This window comes from Hyla sarda, chromosome 8 (genome assembly GCF_029499605.1).
Source record: "Hyla sarda isolate aHylSar1 chromosome 8, aHylSar1.hap1, whole genome shotgun sequence".
Lineage (NCBI taxonomy): Eukaryota > Metazoa > Chordata > Amphibia > Anura > Hylidae > Hyla > Hyla sarda.
This window is the reverse complement of record NC_079196.1, coordinates 223,682,653-223,704,620: the sequence shown is the minus strand read 5'-3', so window position 1 is coordinate 223,704,620 and position 21,968 is coordinate 223,682,653. Positions and strand designations below refer to the sequence as shown.

At 46.1% G+C, this 21,968-nt stretch overlaps 1 protein-coding gene across 2 annotated transcripts in view; it reads right to left on the bottom strand.

Annotated features, from left to right (window-relative positions):
- LOC130283840 (uncharacterized) overlaps positions 1 to 21,968 on the bottom strand; it is a 119,201-nt gene that overhangs the window by 83,130 nt on the left and 14,103 nt on the right. For both annotated transcript variants that reach the window (XM_056533411.1, XM_056533413.1), the window contains exons 2-7: positions 19,947 to 20,288; positions 18,567 to 18,857; positions 9,865 to 9,966; positions 6,293 to 6,670; positions 5,581 to 5,886; positions 235 to 591 (exon numbers count right to left, since the gene is read on the bottom strand). In XM_056533411.1, the coding sequence (XP_056389386.1) occupies positions 235 to 591; positions 5,581 to 5,886; positions 6,293 to 6,670; positions 9,865 to 9,966; positions 18,567 to 18,857; positions 19,947 to 20,288 (1,776 nt within the window). The remainder of the gene's footprint in view (positions 1 to 234; positions 592 to 5,580; positions 5,887 to 6,292; positions 6,671 to 9,864; positions 9,967 to 18,566; positions 18,858 to 19,946; positions 20,289 to 21,968) is intronic.

Below are 21,968 nucleotides of genomic sequence, written 5' to 3'. Positions count from 1 at the left end.
TATTTTCTCTGTTTTATACTTTCTCTTTGTGCACTTGATGTTCTTTCTATTAATTTCATACTTGAACTCCTTGTTCCCCTGTTATATTTGAAAAATAAAAATTATTAAATTATTTATTTAAAAAAAAAAAAAAAGCATACTTTTTTTTTTGCATACAATATTATGTTTATTTGCTGGATGCAGTCTTTATGATTATAATAACTGAAATCTCATCATACCATAAAAAAGACTTACCAGTGTCTCGGTTCTGCATGGTTGTGGTCTTGGCCTCAATCGGTCTTTCTAAGCTGGGGTGATCCACTCTACATAGAATCCCTACATCTTTCTCCGTCCAGTGTGATTTCTTTAGAGACAGACAAGATGTTGCAGTGAAGGTTTTCTTGTCCGTTCTGTTTGATATAATTTTTGGAATTGTATATTTCTCAGATTTCTCTGAAATTTCTATTAAATCTGGACAATTTTTCTTCTTCTCAAACCACTTCACAGTCAATGCGTCAGGAAAATAATTTGACACTGAGCACCTGAAAAGAATATCATCCCCCTGGATAACACTTTCTATATAGTCTCCTATTTGGGGAGGCCAAGGGATATCTGCAAGAGATATAAAAAATGAATAGAGATTAGTATGATGACTGTTGTGCTAAAAAAAATGGGGAAAAAAAAAAAAGAGCAGTGCCTTTAAAGGGGTATTCCAACCCTAAGACATCTTATCATCTATACAAAGGATATGATGTCTGATCACGGGGGTCCCGCTGCTGGGGACCTCCGCAATCTCTTATGCAGCACCCACCTGTCTCAGCAGCAGGAAGCGATGATCGCTCCATGAAGCCTCACGACTACGGGGCCGGAGTATTGGGACGTCACGACTCCACCCCCGTGTGACGTCACGCAATCAGACATCTTATCCCCTATCCTTTGGATACTAGTAGAGATTTGAACTTTGAGATTTTATTGGGTCTATTAATTTGCTATCAAATATGGTCCATTTACACGATCTTGTAAGTCACAACAAAAACCACAATACCATAGACCAGTGTTACTGAAGATCTGGCTATCCAGGTGTTAAAAAACTATAACTCCCATTATGCCACTATGGAAGTTGTAGTTTTGCAACAGTTGAAGGGCCACAGGTTGAGGGAACACTGCCCTGGATGGTCAGGACACTACTACTGTTTTTCCCATTAGTAGTGTTAAGCAGGAAAACCCAGGATAAAATTAGATTTTTTATGCTTAACGTAAAATCTCTTTCACGGAGGATCCATTGGGGGACACAGACCATGGGTATATGCTGCTGTCACTACGAGGCTTGACACTATGGCAACAGAAAAGTCACTCCTCCCAGCAGGATATACCCGCCTCCAGGTCACTGAGCTAATCAGTTTTAGTCCCAGAGCAATAGGAGAAGACCGACAGATTAAGGAAAAACCATGAACTGTCTGAGAACCAGAAGAAAAACTTAACTGAACACACCCTCGGACAGATAACCAAAGAGGAACACCAGAAAAGTGTGGGAGCTGTGTCCCCCAATGGATCCTCCGGGAAAGAGATTTTACGGTAAGCATATAAAATCTCCTTTTCTCTATGTGCTCCATTGGGGGACACAGACCATGGGACGTACCAAAGCTGTCCCTTGGGTGGGTAGAAAATCGGTCAGGCATACGGCTGAACCACCGCCGCCTGCAGAACTTTACGACCCAGACCAGCATCAGCCGATGCGAAGGTATGAACCGGTAGAACCTTGAGAAAGTGTGCAAAGACGACCAGGTAGCTGCTTTACAGATCTGCGAGGCCGAGGCCTTGTTCTAGAGAACCCAGGATGCCCCAACAGAACGAGTGGAATGAGCCAAAACCCTGAAGGGAGGGATTTTCCCCTTGCAGCGATAAGCTTCTGAAATGGCAGATCGGATCCACCGAGAAATGGTGGCCTTGGAAGCAGGTTGTCCCTTACGACGACCTTCCGTAAGGACGAAAAAGGAATCGCACTGACGAAAGGAAGAGGTGACAGAGAGGTAGGTCCGAACAGCCCGCACCACATCCAGTTTGTGGAGTAAACGCTCCCTGGGATGAGAAGGAGAGGGACAATAGGACAGAAGGACAATGTCTTCTTGGAGATGAAAAGCCTAAACGACATTAGGCAAAAAGGAAGGGTCTGGCCGGAAAACAGCATTGTCCTGGTGAATCACCAGAAAAGGAGAACGGCAGGAGAGAGCTGCCATTTCAGATACTCTCCTAATGGAGGTGATAGCTATGAGAAACGCGACTTTCCAAGAAAGGAGGCGAAGGGAAACCTCCCTAAGAGGTTCAAAAGGAGTGCCCTGGAGGGCACCCAGAACGAGGTTCAAGTCCCAAGGGAGAGAAGGGGACCGATAAGGAGGGGAAGCATGTGCCACACCTTGAAGGAAGGTCCGGACATGAGAATTGGATGCCAGAGGACACTGGAAAAGAATAGAAAGAGCCGAAACCTTACCCTTAAGGGAGCTGAGAGCCAGCTCCTGTTCCAACCCTGACTGCAAAAAGGAGAGAAGACGGGGAAAGGAAAAAGGTAACAGGAGAAAAGGCCAGAGATTCGCACCAACGAAAATAAGACCTCTAGGTACGGTGAAAAATTTTTGCAGAGGAGGGCTTGCGGGCCCTGAGCATGGTGCGAATCACTTGTGAAGAAAAACCGCGGGCCCTTAAAACCGCGGTCTCAACCGCCATGCCGTCAAATGCAGCGACAGTAAATTGGGCTGGCAAAGGGGACCCTGAGACAGTAGGTCCGGGCGAAGTGGAAGGCGTAACAGCACGTCGTCCAGGAGCCTGACCACGTCGGCATACCACACCCTTCGGGGCCAGTCTGGAGCCACTAGAATGGCGGGGACGCCCTCCGCTATGAGCTTCCTCAGGACCCTGGGAACGAGAGGAAGGGGAGGAAACAGATAGGGAAGGGCAAAGCCTGCCCAGGGAATTACTAGGGCATCCACGGCTAGGGCCAGGGGGTCCCGGGACTTCAACACAAATGGAGGAGTCTTCCGATTGTGTCGAGACGCGAAGAGGTCCATGTACGGAATGCCGCCGGGGGGCTCAGATCTGTGCGAAGACCTCCGGATGCAGGGACCACTCACTGGGGTCGGCTGAGGACCGTCTGAGGAAGTCTGCTTCCCAGTTGAGCACACCCGGAATGTGAATCGCCGAAATGGCTGGAACCTTGTGTTACGCCCAGAGGAGGATCTTCGTCACCTCGGCCATGGCCGTCGAGCTGCGAGTGAAATAAACTCCCCCTGTTCCATGGACGCCACTACCGAACGAAGGGATTCCATTCGGAAATGGCGGATGAGAAGATATTGGTTGAGACGCTTGAGATCCAAGCACAGAAGCGCCTTTCTTGGGGACCACGAAAAGATTGGTATAGAAACCCCAAAAGCATTCCCTAGAAGGAATGGGGACAATGACTCCTTGGATAAGAAGGGACTGGAGAGCCTCCCGAAACTTCTTCGCTAGTGAAGGAGTCCGGGGGGCCCGGGACTGAAAAAAAATCGATCCCTCGGAAGGGAGGCAAATTCGATGCGGTATCTGTTGGACACCACGTCCCTGACCCAGGAGTCCTGAATGTGCGCAGTCCAGATGTCTCGAAAAAACAACAGGCGACCTCCCACCTGAGAAAAATCTGCGGGTGGGGGCGTCCCTTCATGCGGAAGTGGGCTTGCGGTTGCCCGATTTGGCAGCAAAAAGGCCGGAACGGTTGTTGTCCGACTTCCAAGAGGGTGTGCCAGGAATGAGGGAACCTTCTTGTCCCGCAAAGGTGCCTGCCCAGACCCTTTATTGGTACCAAAAGTCCGAAAGGACCGGAAAGAGGAGGACTTCCTATGGGAAGTAGTGCAAGCCTTATTTTGAGGTAATAAGGAACTCTTGCCCCCTGTCGCCTCTGAGATAACCTCATCAAGGTGCTTGCCAAAAAGATGGGAATCGGCAAATGGAAGCTGGGTGAGAGACTTCTTGGAGGCCGCATCCGCATCCCAAGCCTTAAGCCACATGGAGCGACGGAGGGCCGCTAGGTTACCAACGGCAAAGGCAGCACAGCGGGCTGACTGCATGGAAGCTGAACACAGAAAGTCTCCAGCTTTTGAGCATTGGAGAGCTAGTGCAGACAGATCCTCCGGGGGGGGATCCTGAAAGAATACCCTGACGGAGTTGGAACACCAAACTGAAAGGGCTTTAGACACCCAGGCAGAAGCGAAGGTGGGAAGCAGGGACGAGCCCGCTGCTTCAGAGGCATACTTTGCCAAGGACTCTAACTTCTTGTCTGCCGGATCCTTGAAGGCAACCGCATATGCCAGCGGCAGCGTAGTAGCCTTAGAGAGGCGGGAAACTGGTGGATCCACCGAAAGAGGGGAAGTCACCTTTGAGACCAGGTCCTTGGCGAAAGGATACCGCTCTTGCACCTTCTTTGTTCCCGGAAACCTCTTGTCAGGATGCCTCCAGGCAGATTCCAGAAGGGTGTCAAATTCAACGTGAGAGCTGAACATCTGGGGTGCCGGTCTGGCTTGATGAAAGGATACTTCAGGAGCCACGTCCGAAGTTCCTGGGTCCTCTAGGTGAAAGGTGTCTCTTATGGCCGCAACCAATGAGTTCACCATGTCAGCTGTATCCGAGTGGTCCTCTGAGCCAGATGCCGATTCGGAAGCCTCGTCCGCAAGTTCGCCAGGAGTGCATGAACGAGTGGAGGCAGCTCTGGAAGAGGGAGACACCGACCGGGTACACGGCTCTGGAGAGGCGACCACGGGAGCGATGTTTGTGACCAATGGGAGAGTCAAAAGAGGCGCCCCTAGCACGCTTGTGAGAGCGTGAAGCATGGGGAGAAGGGAAGCGGGTCCCTCTAGAGGGCCGGCACAGGGCGGACCTCTCCAAGGCAGACACGTCACGGGAGGCCTCAGCCACCGAGCGGGAGACTTAAGCCAAGTCAGACATATACTGGGAGAGAGAAGAAACCCAGGCTGGAGGGGCGGCCGAACCCACCGGGTCTGAAAGAGCATCCGGGGGAGAAACAGCAGGGGGGTCTGGGGGAGCAGTGGAGCAGGCAGAACAAGTGGGTTCAGCAGAACCTGGCATTTTTGAGTTACAGCTGGTACAGACGTAATGAGCAACTAACACTCCAGTTCTGTTGAGAGGGCGGAACAGTTCTGGGCAAGGACATAGTACAAAAAAGAACCATCTCACCCAAGTCTGTGTCCCCAGGGCAGCTGCTGTGAGGAAAACTCCGCTCTAGTTCAGTCAGAGAGGGGAGAAATGCTGGTCAATGGCAAGAGAGGGGCTTCATGCCTATGGGAGGTGGCAGATGTCTAGTAACAGAGAACCTCTTTAAGTGACTAATTCCATCAGTCTTCATGTCCCCTGTGTTGGTATTACTGACTGGCTGAGATCCCACGAAAAATAAACAGGGATCCCACGATAATCCACTGCCATGGTGGCCACTTAAGAGGGAAATGTTCAAACAAAACTTGAAGCGAAGTGGTGGCTAAGTTTTGGGGGTTTCTTTAACACTAATAGCAGTTGGGAATGATATCAGGGACAGTAATGGACTGGGGAGTGATGAGCTTTTACCTTTTGCAGAGAGTTCCCTGGATTGAGAGTTGTCCATGGATTCATGTTTCCAAGTAACAATGACTTTATGTGTCGGGTCCTTGAAGAGCTCTCCAGAAACAGTGCATTTACTTGTGAGGTTATATGTGCCATCAGGATTCTTCAGGAATTCTTCTTCAGATACAATTTTTTCTTGTGACTGACCTCTCCTGGACATCCAGCTGATCGGTAATGGTTGGGGATAAAACTTGTGTAAACTGGCTGACAGCTGGACATCTCCTTGGCTGCTAATGGTGAATTGTATCGGCTCCGGGAACTGAGGTTTAGCTGCAGAAAACAAAATCAATATATTTAAGTAATTAGCCTTTAAGATTTATACTGACCAAACATGTTACTATAATTGTAAAGATCATTATAACCAAAGGATACAGGATACAGCTGGTAAATATCTCCACGTACATATATGTTCTATGTGTGTGGTCATGTGGAGGGTTTAATGATGATCTAAGTATGGTTCAGGAACAATATGGAGTGAGGGGAGAGGTGTCTGTAGTTGTAATATGGATTCCAATACGTGTCTGTATTATAGTTGTCTGAAATTAGATTAAAAAAATGTACTTCTTACTTCTTCTTCTTTTACTCTGAAGTCTTGTGATTTATGTGTATATGCTTCAAAATCATCATAACATCAGCTTTAAAAAGCAATGAGTCACTTATTTCTTAAATATCTCACCATAAATCTCTTTGATCTCATGGGTTTCCTCTTCAGATTTCTTATTGGTAATAAATTTGCAGATCACAGTTGACCCCAGATGTCTGGATAGTGACGGGATGAAGGTCAGTTTAGTATTAATGTCATGAAGAGATCTCTTCTTTTGGCTTGCCACCTTCTCAGTTAAAACCTTGTACTCCCTGGACATCAAAGGTTGTTCTTCTTCCTTATCCCCTGACCTCTCCTCTGTGATCTCACATGTAGTGCCATCTTTGTTTCGTGTCATCCATCTCACCTGGGTCTCCTGAGAACAGTTACGTGCCATACAATACAGGGTGGTCTTCTCCCCATCGATCATTTTGGTGCCATGAATTTTAGACACTAGAACTTCCGGGGTTCCTGTTTAGAACATTAGTACTTTAATTATACAGGACTACTGAATGTGAAAATTAATTTAAGTGTACGTTCAGGCCAATGGCATACAATATTATGGAACCGAAATAATTTACAAGTTCACTTCCAACACTACAGATGCTGGGATTTGCAAATTGTCCCTTCATGCCCTTAGTGGCCCACTGTGCATCAAGAACACCTGGTGAACAACAAAATTACAGGCTTGCAAGTAATACCATCTAAATGTTCAGACCCTGACCAATCACTAGATTGAGCCAAGAGAAATGCATGGTAAGCGTATTCTCTCCTGGCTGTAAACTACATGATACTAATACAAGTCTATGGGACTATCTCAGTCCTATACAATAGAGTGGGGAGAGAAGCACTCAGCCACGCGCTTCTCTCCACACTCGTTCTAGTTATCGGTCATTCAGACCCTGACCTTTAAAAACTTTTGATATATCTCTAGAACATGGTGGCACTCACCAATCTGTACTTTTCTTCTTCCAGTGTTAAAGGGGTACACCGCCCCTAGACATCTTATCCCCTATCCAAAGGATAGGATCTCTGTGCAGGACCCGGCGTACATTTAGAATGCTGGGTGCCGGCGGCTGGGGTCGTGACATCACGACCACGCCCCCTCATGATGTCTTGCCCCGCCTCCTCAATGCAAGTCTATGGGAGGGGGCTTGACTACAGTCACGCCCCCTCCCATAGACTTGCATTGAGGGGGCATGGCGTAACATCATGAAGAGGTGTGGTCCCCGCCACCCGCTCTAAGCGTTTGGAACAAAATGTTCCAAATGCTGGGGCAGCAGAGTACCCCTTTAAGTCTGGAAGATGTGCTGTGCCTTTACCTTGATATGCCCCTGCACTGTCTGTCACCTCATGTGTACTGTGTCTTACTTACAGATTGATCAGTGCCACGCTTTCTTTTTGTTTGGATTTATTGTGCTATGCTATAAAACTATGGCTGCGGGTGAGCACCACCAGTAGTTGAGACACAGAGACTGTTGTTCCTTGGTCCAATATGCCAGTTAATGGGAACAGGTTATAAAATATCGGTACAATGCCAGGTGCATTTCTCTATATACGTTTTTTTTTTTTAAGTATTTAAATGACAAGTACACTTTAGCCTTACTATGGAAACTATGGGAGGGAATTTATCATTTGGAATTTTTTCCCTCCATTTTGTCAGCCTGCAGTTTCTCATTTAAGCCAATTTTAACTGCATTGTAATGCCAACACTTAAAGGGGTACTCCGCCCCTAGACATCTTATCCCCTATCCAAAGGATAGGGGATAAGATGTCAGATCGCCGCGGTCCCGCTGCTGGTGAGCCCCGGGATCCCGGCTGCGGCACCCCGCTTTCATTACTGCACAGAGCGAGTTCGCTCTGTGCGTAATGATGGGCGATACAGGGGACATCACGCCCCCTCGTGACATCACGGCCCGTCCCCTTAATGCAGGTCTATGGGAGGGGGCGTGATGACCGCCACGCCCCCTCCGATAGACTTGTATTGAAAGGGGCGGACAGTGACGTCACGAGGGGGCGGAGCCGTGACGTAACGATGCTCCGGCTCCTGTATTGCCCGTCATTATGTGCAGAGCGATCTCGCTCTGTGTTGTAATGATAGCACAGTGCCGCAGCGGAGATCCCGGGGCTCACCAGCTGCGGGACCGCGGCGATCTAACATCTTATCCCCTATCCTTTGGAATTTGCTAATTTTTTTAATACAATTTTTTCTGTATTGTGAATGTTAAAGGGGTATCCCAGGATATTATTTTTTTATCTCACTATGCTACATGGGCTGTAAAGTTAGTGTAGTCCATAATATAGTGTCTGTACCTGTGTGTGACGGTTTTCTCACAATTCTTAAGTGATTTTCACCTCAATATTAATTTTTAACAGCATACGAAATGACTGTTTTTCCCAGGTTACAATGTGGCTGAAACCTAACATCACTAGTCAGCTGATGACAGGGAGCCTGTCTACTTCAGTGGGTGGAGGGATCGCTTGGTGGGAGAGAGATCAATCTGCAACTATTGCAACAGCTGGAGGCACCCTGATTGAAAACCACAGGTCTTTTGAATGGATGCCGCTCATTTATGTTTCAATGGGTTAGGTGGCTGATGTGTGGGAGGGAGGAAAATGGAATTATGGGATTTGTAGGCCAAGAAGAAAACTCAAACAGGAAATACCAGTTCACAAAAAGCTAGCCACAGTGTTATGGTAATCTCACAACATAGCAATTTATCCCCAAGACAAGTGCAGATCCTTCCTAAGCATGTCCATTACTGTCTGCCAGGTACGTACTAAAATCACCTATGCTGGAGAACTCCTTCAATACTTAAAGGGGTTGTCTGGGGAGAAAGGGGTGTTACCTGCTTTAGTCCCTGACTCTTATTTTCACTCACTGCACAGCCTGAAAATGTCAAGGCAACATCCTAAAGCTATTGGTCATTGCGCACGAGTGTGGTTTCCCCCGAATGCAATATTAGTGACTTAGCACCCATGCTAAGCACCTTTTATTAACATCATATTTTTTCTGCCCCTGGACAACCCCAATAACCACCCCTGTTTTATACTGAAGCCACACCCCTTTAATAGAGGGAGTGCAAAAGTGACTAAAACATAACTTTTTAATGTCAGAAAACTGGCACACAAGTTTTTATATATACCCCCCCCCCCCCTTGACTCTAGAGGTTATTAGAGGTTAAAGGAGTAGTCCAGTGGTGACCCAGTGGTGAACAACTTATCCCCTATCCTAAGGATAGGGGATAAGTTGCAGATCGCGGGGGGTCCGACCGCTGGGGCCCCCCGCGATCTCCTGTACGGAGCCCCGACAGCCCGCCTGGACTACCCCTTTAAGTAGTCAATTTTCTTAAGAAAGTTAACGTTTCATTCCTCACTACTGTAACTTTACTATCTATATTAGAGAACCGCTTAAACTAACATCCTATAATACATTGCTATTAGCATATCTGCTTCTGCTGCTAGAAGTAGGGCAAGGGTTATATATCAAAGCAGCTGCAAGGCCAGGAACTATTTAACTGTTCATAGTCTATCGCCTATTATAAAGCAATAGAGGTAATGAAAGCATAACAGACCACACACAATATTGAACTATTCATGTGAACAACTTCATACTCATCTTTTAAAAGTAACTTTACATTTATCAAGAACTCAATGTAACATACCTGATTTCTTCTTGTATAAAACTGCAGCAATGACCAATAACACAATTAATATGACTCCAGCAATGACGCCCACCACCAGACCAGTCTGATCATTGTCAGCCTCTGGGGGAGATAAGACATATAGTTAATACATATGATCTCCAGCATTTTAATTGTTATTATTTTATAACTATTCTTTGCATTAGCAAACCAGACCTACATGTCACTGAATGCAACATATACAGAGGCAGAGTACAAGTACAAGCTATGTAACTCTATAAAGCCATCATGATGCTGATCTCAGATGCAGGATGACTCTGTCTGCACAACTTCACAAACATGGGTGGGATTAAGGCATGAAAACTAAATACTGAAAACACTCAATGGCCCTCATTTACTATTGCAAACCCAACATGTGTTGTCTGGTAGTGTTGCTCACGAATATTCGCAATTCGAATATTATTCGCGAATATCACATATTCGCGAATTCGCGAATTTCGCGAATATAGCGCTATATATTCGTAATTACGAATATTCTTTTTTTTTTTTTTTCACAGTACACATCACAGTGATCACCCCTCTCTGCTTTCAGCTTGTGTGGTGTAAAGAAGGCTCTAATGCTACTATGTGAGACTGGCGTGCGTAAATTCGCATATGCTAATTTTGTATGTGCTAATATTCACATACGTTAATTTTCGCATACGCGAATGTTCGCATAAGCGAAAATAAAACGAGAATATAACGAATATGCGAATATTCGCGAATATATGACAAATATTCGTCCATATATTCGCGAATATTCGCGAATTCGAATATGGCCTATGCCGCTCAACACTATTGTCTGGTTGTGCGGCAGAGTTTGGCGCACTGTGCCAGAAATTCTGTCTGCACCAGAATTGAAGAAACCCAACTAACTCTCCGTTTTACTATGAAAACCAGAAAAAGGGGTGTGTCTGTTGTGAAAGGGGGCGTGGTCACGACATTTTCACACAAAAAAAAAAACATATTTACTAAGGTTTCCACAGAAAATGTTGTGGATTTTAGCTGAGGAAAACCCTACATATCAGAGCGTGTGTAAAAAAAAAAAAAGCAAAATGTAGGGAAAGTGGAAAATGTAGGGAAACCTTAGTAAATACCGTGGAAAAAAATTGTATGGTATTAAAAGCCACAAAGAAACCTACACAACACTCTTAGTAAATCAGGGCCATTGAGGGTGTTTCGGTTCATGTTGCCAATAGAGAGAATATAGGAGTAGATCCTCTCTTCAATGTGCTATGGGTCTACAATAATGGAGAAAAAATGGACTCCATAGACAGCCCCGTGTTAATCCTTCCTATCTCCTCACTTCTCGAAGCTTTTATTTTCCCATTTTTACGTTTCTTTGCCATGTTTTATCTAATTCACCAACGGAGATGCTTTAGGTGTTTCCTCTTAACTATTGGTATCTTATAGTTCCTGGTTATTTTGGGTGGCCCTTAAATTAAAGGGGAACCAATTATGTGATTTTACTATATAGAATGCATGACAATGCTTTATATATATATATATATATATATATATACATACATACATATATATATATATATATATATATATAGTAAAATCTTCATCCTCAGCAACCCCTGCAGGGATGGTGAGGATATAAGGTTAAAAGTCTCCCCCACCGTCCCCCCAAGTAGTCCCCTGGGAGAGGAGCTATACTTACCTAGTCCCGGCCTTCTCGGCTGTAATAACGTCCCCTTGGCACGATTGACAGCCCACATCACCGTTCTTTTATTTTATATAACACGTTGCCATGTGTTATATATAGTAAAATCACATGATTGGTTCCCTTTAATTCCATAGGGTCAAAACATGTATTTGTAATTCGATAACTGCATTGCTGTATGCAATATGTACAACAGCTATAAAACTAAGTGGCTTATGTACTTGTAAGGAGGTCTATTTACTTACTGATTGTTCTAAATAATAGCAATCCTATTAACCCCTCTTACCAAAAGGAGTATACATGCTCTTTAATGTGACATTTAGGAAACCTTTTTCCTAAGAATGGTGCAAGAATATAAGTGCTAAATAAGAGGATCTGACAATTTCTGTGTTTGTATTACAGATATTTTTAGACAAGTGGTATGTACGAATTTTACTAATGTTGAGCTTTTAAGGAAATCTGTCAGCTCTATATCATGCTAAGCTGCAGAACTGGACAAATAGCTGAAAGGTAGATGAAACAAATGATACCTGTCTCTTAGAAGATCACTGCAAAGTTATAAAATTATATTTTCCTTCTAAGCACAAGTAGAGGCTGTGTTGAGCTGAAGCATATATGCCTCCTCCCTCCTTCACCCTTGCCTGCTCTGCATGACTGATGCACAAAGCTCAGTGCTGAAAAACAAACCCTGTACGTCTATCACACAGGGCAAGGAGGGGTGGGAGCAGAAGTGCATGATGCAGCTCAGTACATCCTCTATGACACCAATAATGACACTAATAAGAAAAAAGGAGATTTTTTTAACACTTACCGTAAAATCTCTCGAAGGATCCATTGGGGGACACAGACCGTGGGTGTATGCTGCTGTCTCTAGGAGGTATGACACTATGGCAACCAAGAAGTCGGCTCCTCCCAGCAAGATATACCCGCCTCCAGGCCCTGAGCTAATCAGTTTTAGTACCAGAGCAATAGGAGAGGACCGACAGGTCAAGGAAAAAACACTAACTGTCCAAGAACCAGAAGAAAAGATATAACTGAAAACACCCTCGGACGGAGAACCAAAGAGAAACCCAAAAGGGGCGGGAGCTGTGTCCCCCAATGGATCCTTCGAGAAAGAGATTTTACGGTAAGTGTTAAAAAAACTCCTTTCCTCTATCGGCTCCATTGAGGGACACAGACCGTGGGATGTACCAAAGCCGTCCCTTGGGTGGGCAAAAAATCAGTCAGGCAGACGGCTGTTCCACTGCCGCCTGCAGCAGTTTACGACCCAGACTAGCATCAGCCGATGCGAAGGTATGAACCCGGTAGAACCTTGAGAAAGTGTGCAAAGACGACCAAGTAGCCGCCTTGCAATCTGCGAGGCCGAGGCTTGTTCTGGAGAGCCCAGGATGCCCCAACAGAAATGGGTAGAATGAGCCAAAACCCTGAAGGGAGGAGTCTTCCCCCTACAGCGATAGGCTTCCGAAATGGCAGACCGGATCCACAGAGAAGTGGTAGCCTTGGAAGCAGGTTGTACCTTACAATGACCTTCCGTAAGGACGAAAAAGGAATCGCACTGACGAAACGAAGAAGAGATAGAGAGGTAATACCTAACAGCCCCAACCACATCCAGTTTGTGGAGTAAATGCTCCCTAGAATGAGAAGGAGCGGACAAAAGGACGGAAGAACAATGTCCTCATTGAGATGAAAGGCCGAAACAACCTTAGGCAAAAAGGAAGGATCTGGCCGGAAGACAACCTTGTCCTGGTGAAGCACCAGAAATGGAGAAGGGCAGGAGAGAGCTGCCAATTCAGACACTCTCCAAATGGAGGTGATAACAACAAGAAAACGCCACTTTCGAAGAAAGGAGGCTCAGGGACACCTCCCCAAGGAGTTCAAAAGGTTCACCTTGGAGTACCCCCAGAACCAGATTCAAGTCCCAGGGGGGAGAAGGTGACCGATAAGGAGGGGCAGCATGCGCCACTCCTTGAAGGAAGGTCCGGACAAGAGAATTAGAAGCTTGAGGATGCTGGAAAAGAATAGAAAGGAATAGAAACCTGACCCTTAAGGGAACTGAGAGACAACCCCAGTTCCAATCTCGACTGCAAGAAAGAGAGAAGACGGGAAACCGAAAAGGTAACAGGACACAAGACCTAAGCTTCACACCAACTAAAATAAGACCGCCAGGTACGGTGGTAAACTTTTGCCGAGGATGACTAACGAGCCCTGAGCATGGTGCGAATGACCTGGGAAGAGAAACCGCGGCTCTCAAAACCGCGGTCTCAACCGCCACGCCGTCAAAGCAGAGACGGTAATAGGGGTGGCACAGGAGACCTGAGATAGGAGGTCTGGACGATAGGGAAGGCGCAACATTAAGTAGTTCAGGAGCCTGACCATGACGACGTACCAGGGGTTGCAGATCACAGCAAACACCCCTGGATGTAGAAACCAGTGGCCTTTGACGACTGAGGACCGGTCGAGAAGATCACATCCCAGGGACGGCCAGACTGAAGATAACTGAGATGATCGGAAACCTGAGTTCCGCCCAGGAGGGAAATTCCCAAGAAGCAAGCAAAGAAAGGATTGCCCTAGGCCCCAAAATGTTGAAGGGAAAAAGCTTCTCGGGGGGGATAAGACCCCAGACCAGGCAGTCCCTGAAAACACCTCCCCAGCCTGACAGACTGACAGGGATGGACAGGAAGGAACCCTCCCCCCCAAAAAAATGAGGGGGAAAACGAAGCCACCATAGAAGGGACCGACAAGACTGACGAGAGAGAACGATCTTGCGGCCGAGAGACAATGGAGACCTGTCACACCGGAAGAAAATCACCAGATGAAGAGGTCGTGATGAAACTGGGCAAATGGCACGGCCTCCACGGCTGCCGCCAATCGACCCAGGACATCCATGCAAAAGCAAATGGAAACTGGAGCAGGGAGCCGAAGTCATCAGACTCTTAAAAAGAGTCGGCGGAGTCGAAAGCGGGCAGAGGCCGCATTAAACTGGAGTCCCAGGAGAGAGGTTGGGCTTGTCCCACATGACCATCCAACCGAAGTGAGACAAGGTCTGGGGGTTGAGACTAAGAACTCTCCAGGATCTGGGTCCTGGCTGGAGCTCAGATCAGGAGGTAGTCCAAATAAGCAATCACGGAAACAACTTTTGTCCGTAAAAAGGCTATCACAGGCGCCAGGACTTTGGTAAAGGTCCGCGGAGAAGTGGCCAGACCCAAATGGATAGCCACAATAGAAAATGACCATCCGGAACTGCAGAGCGGAGGTATCGCTGATGACCGGGAAACAATGAGATGTGGAGGCAGGCATCCTGATGTCCACCCAGGAACGAAAACTCCCCTTGAACCATGGACGCCAGCACCGAACGGAGAGACTCCATTCGGGATGGGAACGCAAGATGCTGGCTGAGATACTCGAGAACCAAGACTGGGCGAACAGAAACGCCTTTCTTGGAGACTACAGAGAGGTTGTGAATAAACCTCAAAAACATTCCCCTGAAGCTGCCTGTCCAGGCATCCCAGCGGGTAAGAGGCAACCAACCACCCGAGAGAGGTCGAAGGGTGGGGGGGACCCTTCAGGCCGAGGAAGGCCTACAGGTGCCTGATGGGGCCACCAAACGGCAGGAATGGATAGCCGACCTCTGGGAGGAATGGAATCGGAAAGAGGAGCCCTCTTCCCATGAAGGCGCCTGGCTGGACCCTTTGTTGGTACCCTTTGTTGGTACCAAAGGTCCGCAGAACCGGAAGGAGGACTTACGACGGAAAGCGGTTCTGTGAGTCTTACCAGAGGTAATAAAGAACTCTTTTTCCACCTGTCGCCTCACTTCCTGAAGATGGCATCCGCATTCCAGGCTTAAAGCCACATGAAGGGACGGTGGCTACCAGGTAGCTTGTGGTAAAGGCAGCACAGTGGCTGCACATGGAAGCAGAACACAGAAAAAAATCTCCGGCTGCGGAGCATCGGAAAGCTAGATTAAATAAATCCTCTGGAGGGATCTTGAAGACTACCCTGGCGGAGTTGGAAGACCATACTAAAAGGGCCTTTGACATCCAGGCAAAAGCAGGAAGAACCTGCTGCCTCAAGGGCAGAGATTGCCAAAGTATCCACCTTCATGTCCGCTGGATCCTTGAAGGCCGCCACATCAGCCAAAGGCCGGGTAGGTGCCTTAGAGAGGCGGGAGACCGGCGGATCCACAGTTGGAGAGGAGGTCCACCGAGCAATGAGGTCCTTGGCAAAGGAATACCGCGCTTCTTCGTTTCCTGAAACTTCTTGTCAGGGTGACTTCAGGCGGATACCAGCAGGGTGTAAAATTCAGCATGAGAGCTGAAAGTCTTGAGTGCTGGTCGGGCACAAAGAAAGGAGACTTCTGGAGCCACGTCCAAAGTTCCTGGGTCCTTTAGATGGAAGGTGTCTCTTATGGCCGCAACCAGTGAGTAAACCACATCAGGCACATCCGTGCGGTCATCTGAGTCGGAGGCCGAATCAGAAACCTCATCCACAAGTTCTCCAGGTGAAAGGGAACAAGGTGAGGCAGCCCTGGAAGAGGTCGGGCACGATGAAAGGAAACTTCTGGACCACGTCCGAAGTTCCTGGGTCCTTTAGCTGGAAGGTGTCTCTTATGGCCGCAACCAATGAGTACACCACATTAGGCACATCCTTGTGGTCCTCTGAGTCGGAGGCCGAATCAGAAACTTCTTCCACAAGTTCTCCAGGTGAATGGGAACGTGTGAGGTGGCCCTGGAAGAGAGAGGGAGAAGGACCTGGTACGCGGGTCTGGAGAGCCAGAGCGGCGACCATGGGAGCGTCCTCTAGAGGAGCGACGCTTGCTACAGGTCGGAGTAACGGGGCGATGCCTGTGAGGGGAGCGCCCGTGCCTGCCAGAAGACTCGGGGGATGAGTCAGATGACACACCCCTATGATGCTGCGAGAGCGTCAGAATAGGGGGAGAACGGGACCCTCCGGAGGGCTGGTGTAGGGAGGGCCTCTCCAAGGCAGTCACCACATAACGGGAGACCTGAGCCAAGTCGGATATAGACTGGGAGAGGGAGGGAACCCAGGCTGGAGGGGCGGCCAAACCCACCAGGTCTGGAGAACAACCGGGGTAGAGTAGCAGGGGGGTCTGGGGGAGCAGTGGAGCAGGGAGAACAAGTGGTTCAGCAGAACCAGACAGTTTAGAGTTACAGTATTAACAGTTTAAAGGAGTGGCTAACACTCCAGTTAACTGTTTAGAGGGAGGCCGTTCTGGGCCTCTCTCACCCAAGACTGTGTTCCATTTCACTGCTGATACAGTCTGCTTATCTTACTGTTTAACATGCCTTGAGATCCCCATAGACCACAATGGACCTATTTTAAAAATTAAACCACAGCACTGTAACACTCTGTCCCACCCCGGGACTCGAACCGGTGGTGGTCTGCAGGCTGTCAAAGAGGAGAAATGCCAGCCAATAGCAAGGGAAGGGCGTGTTAGGAGCAGGGGCACCGCTGATAGGCTCCTGCCAACATAATCGCGCGCACAGCGCTGATTGGTGGACAGTTCAAGCCCAGAGAAGCTTCGGCGGCCCTGGATGGGCGGAGCTAAAGCGCACCGGGCCGCCGAAGCATTAACAAGAAGTCCGTAATGGCGCCCGCTCCTTGCCCCGAGTGCACATGCAAATGCATGTGCGCTCGCGGGGAATTGAGCGGACTAGACACCGCCGGCAACAGCCGCTGCTGAAAGTGAAAGTAAGCCGGCGCTCAGAGCGCCCACATAGAAGAACGCCGCGGCTGTCAGCTGCTTCAATGTAAAAAGCACACACACAGTCGTTCCACACACACACATATATATATGAATAAAGTGTAGAAAGTTGTGCCCCATCCAAACTGCCACTGCTCACCCCAGTAATAAAGGACCCCCTGTCCAGGCCGGCCCCATTAGACCCATGAGAAAAGTGGGCCAAAAACTGAGGGTCTCTAGCTGTTGCAAATCTGCACCTAAGGAGAAAGGGAAATATACTCACCTTAGTCAGAAGAATTTACCTCATGAAGTCTTCCTATGAAGTCTTCAGCCAGCTTTTATTACCTGCATCATGCCGGGCTACCATGTGCCAGCGAGGCGAGCATGTAGATAGGGTGACCCAGACCCATGAGGTACAAACCCAGGCGCTGACCGTTGGCGAGAGGGGGTGACCAGCGCGTAAACGCAATGTTTGTGCCCCCTTACTCGCAATGGGGAAACAGCCGCAGTTCCTGAGTCCCCACCTGAAAACACGAAAGAAAATGGAATAAAAAAACTAACACATTCCCTAACTAGGAAAATAATAACACAGAAGACCTGGTCTGGAGAATTCCAGACCATGCCCACCTCCTTCAGACACTAAGCTTAAACTGATTAGCTCAGGGTCTGGAGGCGGGTATATCCTGCTGGGAGGAGCCGACTTCTTTGTTGCCATAGTGTCATACCTCCTAGAGATAGCAGCATACACCCACGGTCTGTGTCCCCCAATGGAGCCGATAGAGAAACATAATTTTGCAAACAGCCATCTACTAAGAGACAGGTATTATTTGTTTTATATCCCTATCAGCTATCTGCCCATGTCTACAGCTCTGAGCATCATATAAAGCTGACACATTCCCTTAAATTGTAGAAGAAGTAGTGGATCTTCAGCTCTGCTGAGATAAAGCTTTTAGTCGCAAATGTGAATTTTTATGCATTTCTTACAGAACGTCAAACTTTGATGCAAAGTCGAACGAAGGTGTTTATTTAAAAAAAATCATATGGTTATGATGCTTTATATACTGATGTTGATTTATACACTGTCTTCACTGTTTACAATGTGATATTATTCCAGTGACTTATGTTGAAAAAATGTAATAAAAATTTTTGAATACAAAAATCAATAGTATCAAATCCTTTTTTATTTTACAATTCAATTTTTATTTGTGTTTTGTCAAAAAAAGTGACAATTGCTTTGAAAGTAAAAGAGTTGAAGTAAAATGTTTTTTTTTTTTTTTAAAGCAAAACAACAAGATTGTGTTACAACCTACTCACCATTATACACGAGCCGGAGATCTTTTTGGATGGGTGTGGTGAGAGTTTCATGGTGGACTCTACATGACAAGGATTTTGGTTTCTCTGAGGATGGTAATATGGCTGTGCTATTAATGGAGAAGGTTTGATCATCATTCCTGAGATGAGACCTAACAGAGCCGCTAGCGACCGTCCCGTCTTTTATCAACTCCACGGTGATCTGTTCAGGGTAAAATCCAGTCACAGAGCACAAGATCTTGTCTTGGTCACTGTCTATATTAATTTTCTCAAAAACTGAGATGGCCGGGCGAGCTGTAAGGTTAAAAAAAAACAACAAAAAAAACACAAATAAATAAAAGATCACAACACTGTAAACACCATAATCAGTATTGGAAGGTATAGGGTCATACTGCTAAGGGCTCGTTCACACAGCGGTCTGCCCCTATAAATTCATGCCCGTTCTGCAATCCATTTGATCATTTTTCAAACGGGTTGCAAACGGCTGTAAAATAATCCCACCGATGTTAATGGGATTTTTTTTAATAATCCTTTATCACCCGTTTGCTTCCTGTTCCGTTTTTATTTTATGGGGAAAACACATTGCATGCAGTATTTTTTCTATGTATATTGCCCCCCTGCGCTACCTATAGATCTTGTCACCCTGCAGCGCTTCTATACATATGGTCTGCAGCACATCAGGGCAGCCGGAGAACACAGCGCAATGCTTCCCTGGCTCCCGGCCCAGTATTTGAAAATGAAAGTAAAACACTCGCGGAGCATGCCGCCCGCTCCCCTGGTTAATCATTTCTGATCGCATCGGGTCTCAGAAGTGAGACTCAGTGCGATCAATCCCTCAGCCCCTGTACTACTACCCCCAACATGGAACAGACTTTGTTCCATGATGGGGGTTAGTAGTACAAGCACAAATCTAGCCTTCTATCCGCCTGCAGACTCCCGCAGGGGAACCACTACGCCCATCAGAAAAGGAGTCTGTTCCATGATTGGAGTAGTAGTAGTAGTCCCAGCTGCAGGAGTCTGTAGATGGCTGATACTAACGGATAAAAAACTGTTGCCAACGAATGCCACTAAATAGCATCCCTTTGCATCAGTTAGTAGAATGGTCCGTTTAGGAGGCAATAACAGAGAAAATCTAGACGGGGGACAACGGCCGTGTGAACCTAGCCTAACATAGCTAAGCAGAAGTGAATGGTTTATCCAGGGCTTAAGTTCCTGCACTTTTTCCACAGCAGGAACACTGTTCCCATTATCAGGACCAGCCCTTGAGTGGAAATCTTGAGTTCCCTTTTTTCTCCAAGGACTTGACCCCTGGGTGTATCACTCTGAGGTGGTGACTGTTTTATGCAATTGTTTAGAGTTTGTTAGACATTGTGGTAAACTTACCATATACTGTAAGAGTAACAGCCTTCTGAATGCTATCAGGGGTGTAGATTACTGTACACTTATAAGATCCAACGTCGTCGACAGATGTGTCATTGATGTATAAATCTGCAACTCCGTTTTTAACATTGTCTTCATTAATATACCTCTTAGTTTTGATTTCAAGACCTTTGTTGTCGTACTTCACTATAGCAGACCCCTGAAATTCCCACACGATGGCAAGATACTGAAGGTTTATTTGACCAGTCACCTTGAATTTACAGGGTATCATGACGTTACTTCTCAGCTCTGCTATTTGGGAAGTTGGAGCAAAGACTTCCAAGGCAGACCTGGCACAAGTCAAAACTTAAGAAAAATAAAGTAGTTAGTAGGATTATAGGAGAAGGATTTATAGGATATCAGAACCAAGTCAACCACAATCCCATTTTTGATGATGGTGATAAATGCACAACCACTAGGGGCTCTGCTGCTGGGATTCCCAATATCTACTAAAAGGCCTACTGTACCCAATCCTCCTTACTGCACACATGTTTTCTATTTAACCCCTTAAGGACCAGGCCATTTTACACCTTAGGACCAGAGCGTTTTTTGAACATCTGACCACTGTCACTTTAAACATTAATAACTCTGGAATGCTTTTACATATCTTTCTGATTCCGAGATTGTTTTTTCGTGACATATTCTATTTTAACATAGTGATAATTTTTTTGTGGTAAATTGCATCCTTTCTTGGTGAAAAATTCCAAAATTTGAGGAAAAAATTTAAAATTTAGCATTTTTCTAACTTTGAAGCTCTCTGCTTGTAAGAAAAATGGATATTCCAAATAATTTTTGTTCACAAATACAATATATCTACTTTATATTTGCATCATAAAATTTATGAGTTTTTACTTTTGGAATACACCAGAGGGCTTCAAAGTTCAGCAGCAATTTTCTAATTTTTCACAAAGTTTTCAAACTCACAATTTTTCAGTGACCAGTTCAGTTTTGAAGTGGATTTGAAGGGTCTTCATATTAGAAATACCCCACAAATGACTCATTATAAAAAGTGCACCATCCAAAGTATTCAAAATGACGTTCACCTTCTCTTTGGTCAGCGCCGAAAATCCTGGTTTCTCCCTGAAGTCTTGTTTCATTCCAAAATGACGTTCAGTAAGGGTTTTAACCCTTTAGGTGTTTCACAGGAATAGCAGCAAAGTGAAGGAGAAAATTCACAATCTTCATTTTTTACACTCGCATGTTCTTGTAGACCCAATTTTTGAATTTTTGCAAGGGGTAATAGGAGAACATTTTTACTGGTATTTGAAACCCAATTTCTCTCGAGTAAGGACATACCTCATATGTCTATGTTAATTGTTCGGCGGGCGCAGTAGAGGGCTCAGAAGGGAAGGAGCGACAAATGGTTTTTGGGGGGCATGTCACCTTTAGGAAGCCCCTATGGTGCCAGAACAGCAAAAAAAAAAAAAACACATGGCATACCATTTTGGAAACTAGACCCCTCGGGGAACATAACAAGGGGTAAAGTGAACCTTAATACCCCACAGGTGATTAACGATTTTGCAGGTGATAATGCTGATTACTGGCGATAATGCTGATCAGTGCTGTGTCCTATACATAGTACTGAACAGTATTAGCAATTGAGTGACTGCTATAAATAGTCCCCTATGGGGACTATTAAAGTGTAAAAATAAAAGTAAAAAAAGTGAAAAAAATAATAATTTGAAAAAACCCCTACCCCAATAAAAGTAAATTGTCCCATTTTCTCTATTTCACCCCCAAAAAGTGTTAAAAAAATATTTTATATACATATTTGGTATCGCCGCATGCGTAAATATCTGAACTATTAATATAAAATGTTAATGATACTATACGGTGAACGTATAAAAAAATGAATAAAAATGAATTAAAAGTTCTATATAAGCAAATATGGTATCAATAAAAAGTACAGATCACGGCGCAAAGAATGAGCCATCATACCGCCTCTTATATGGAAAAATGAAAAAGTTATAGGTCTTCAAAATAGGG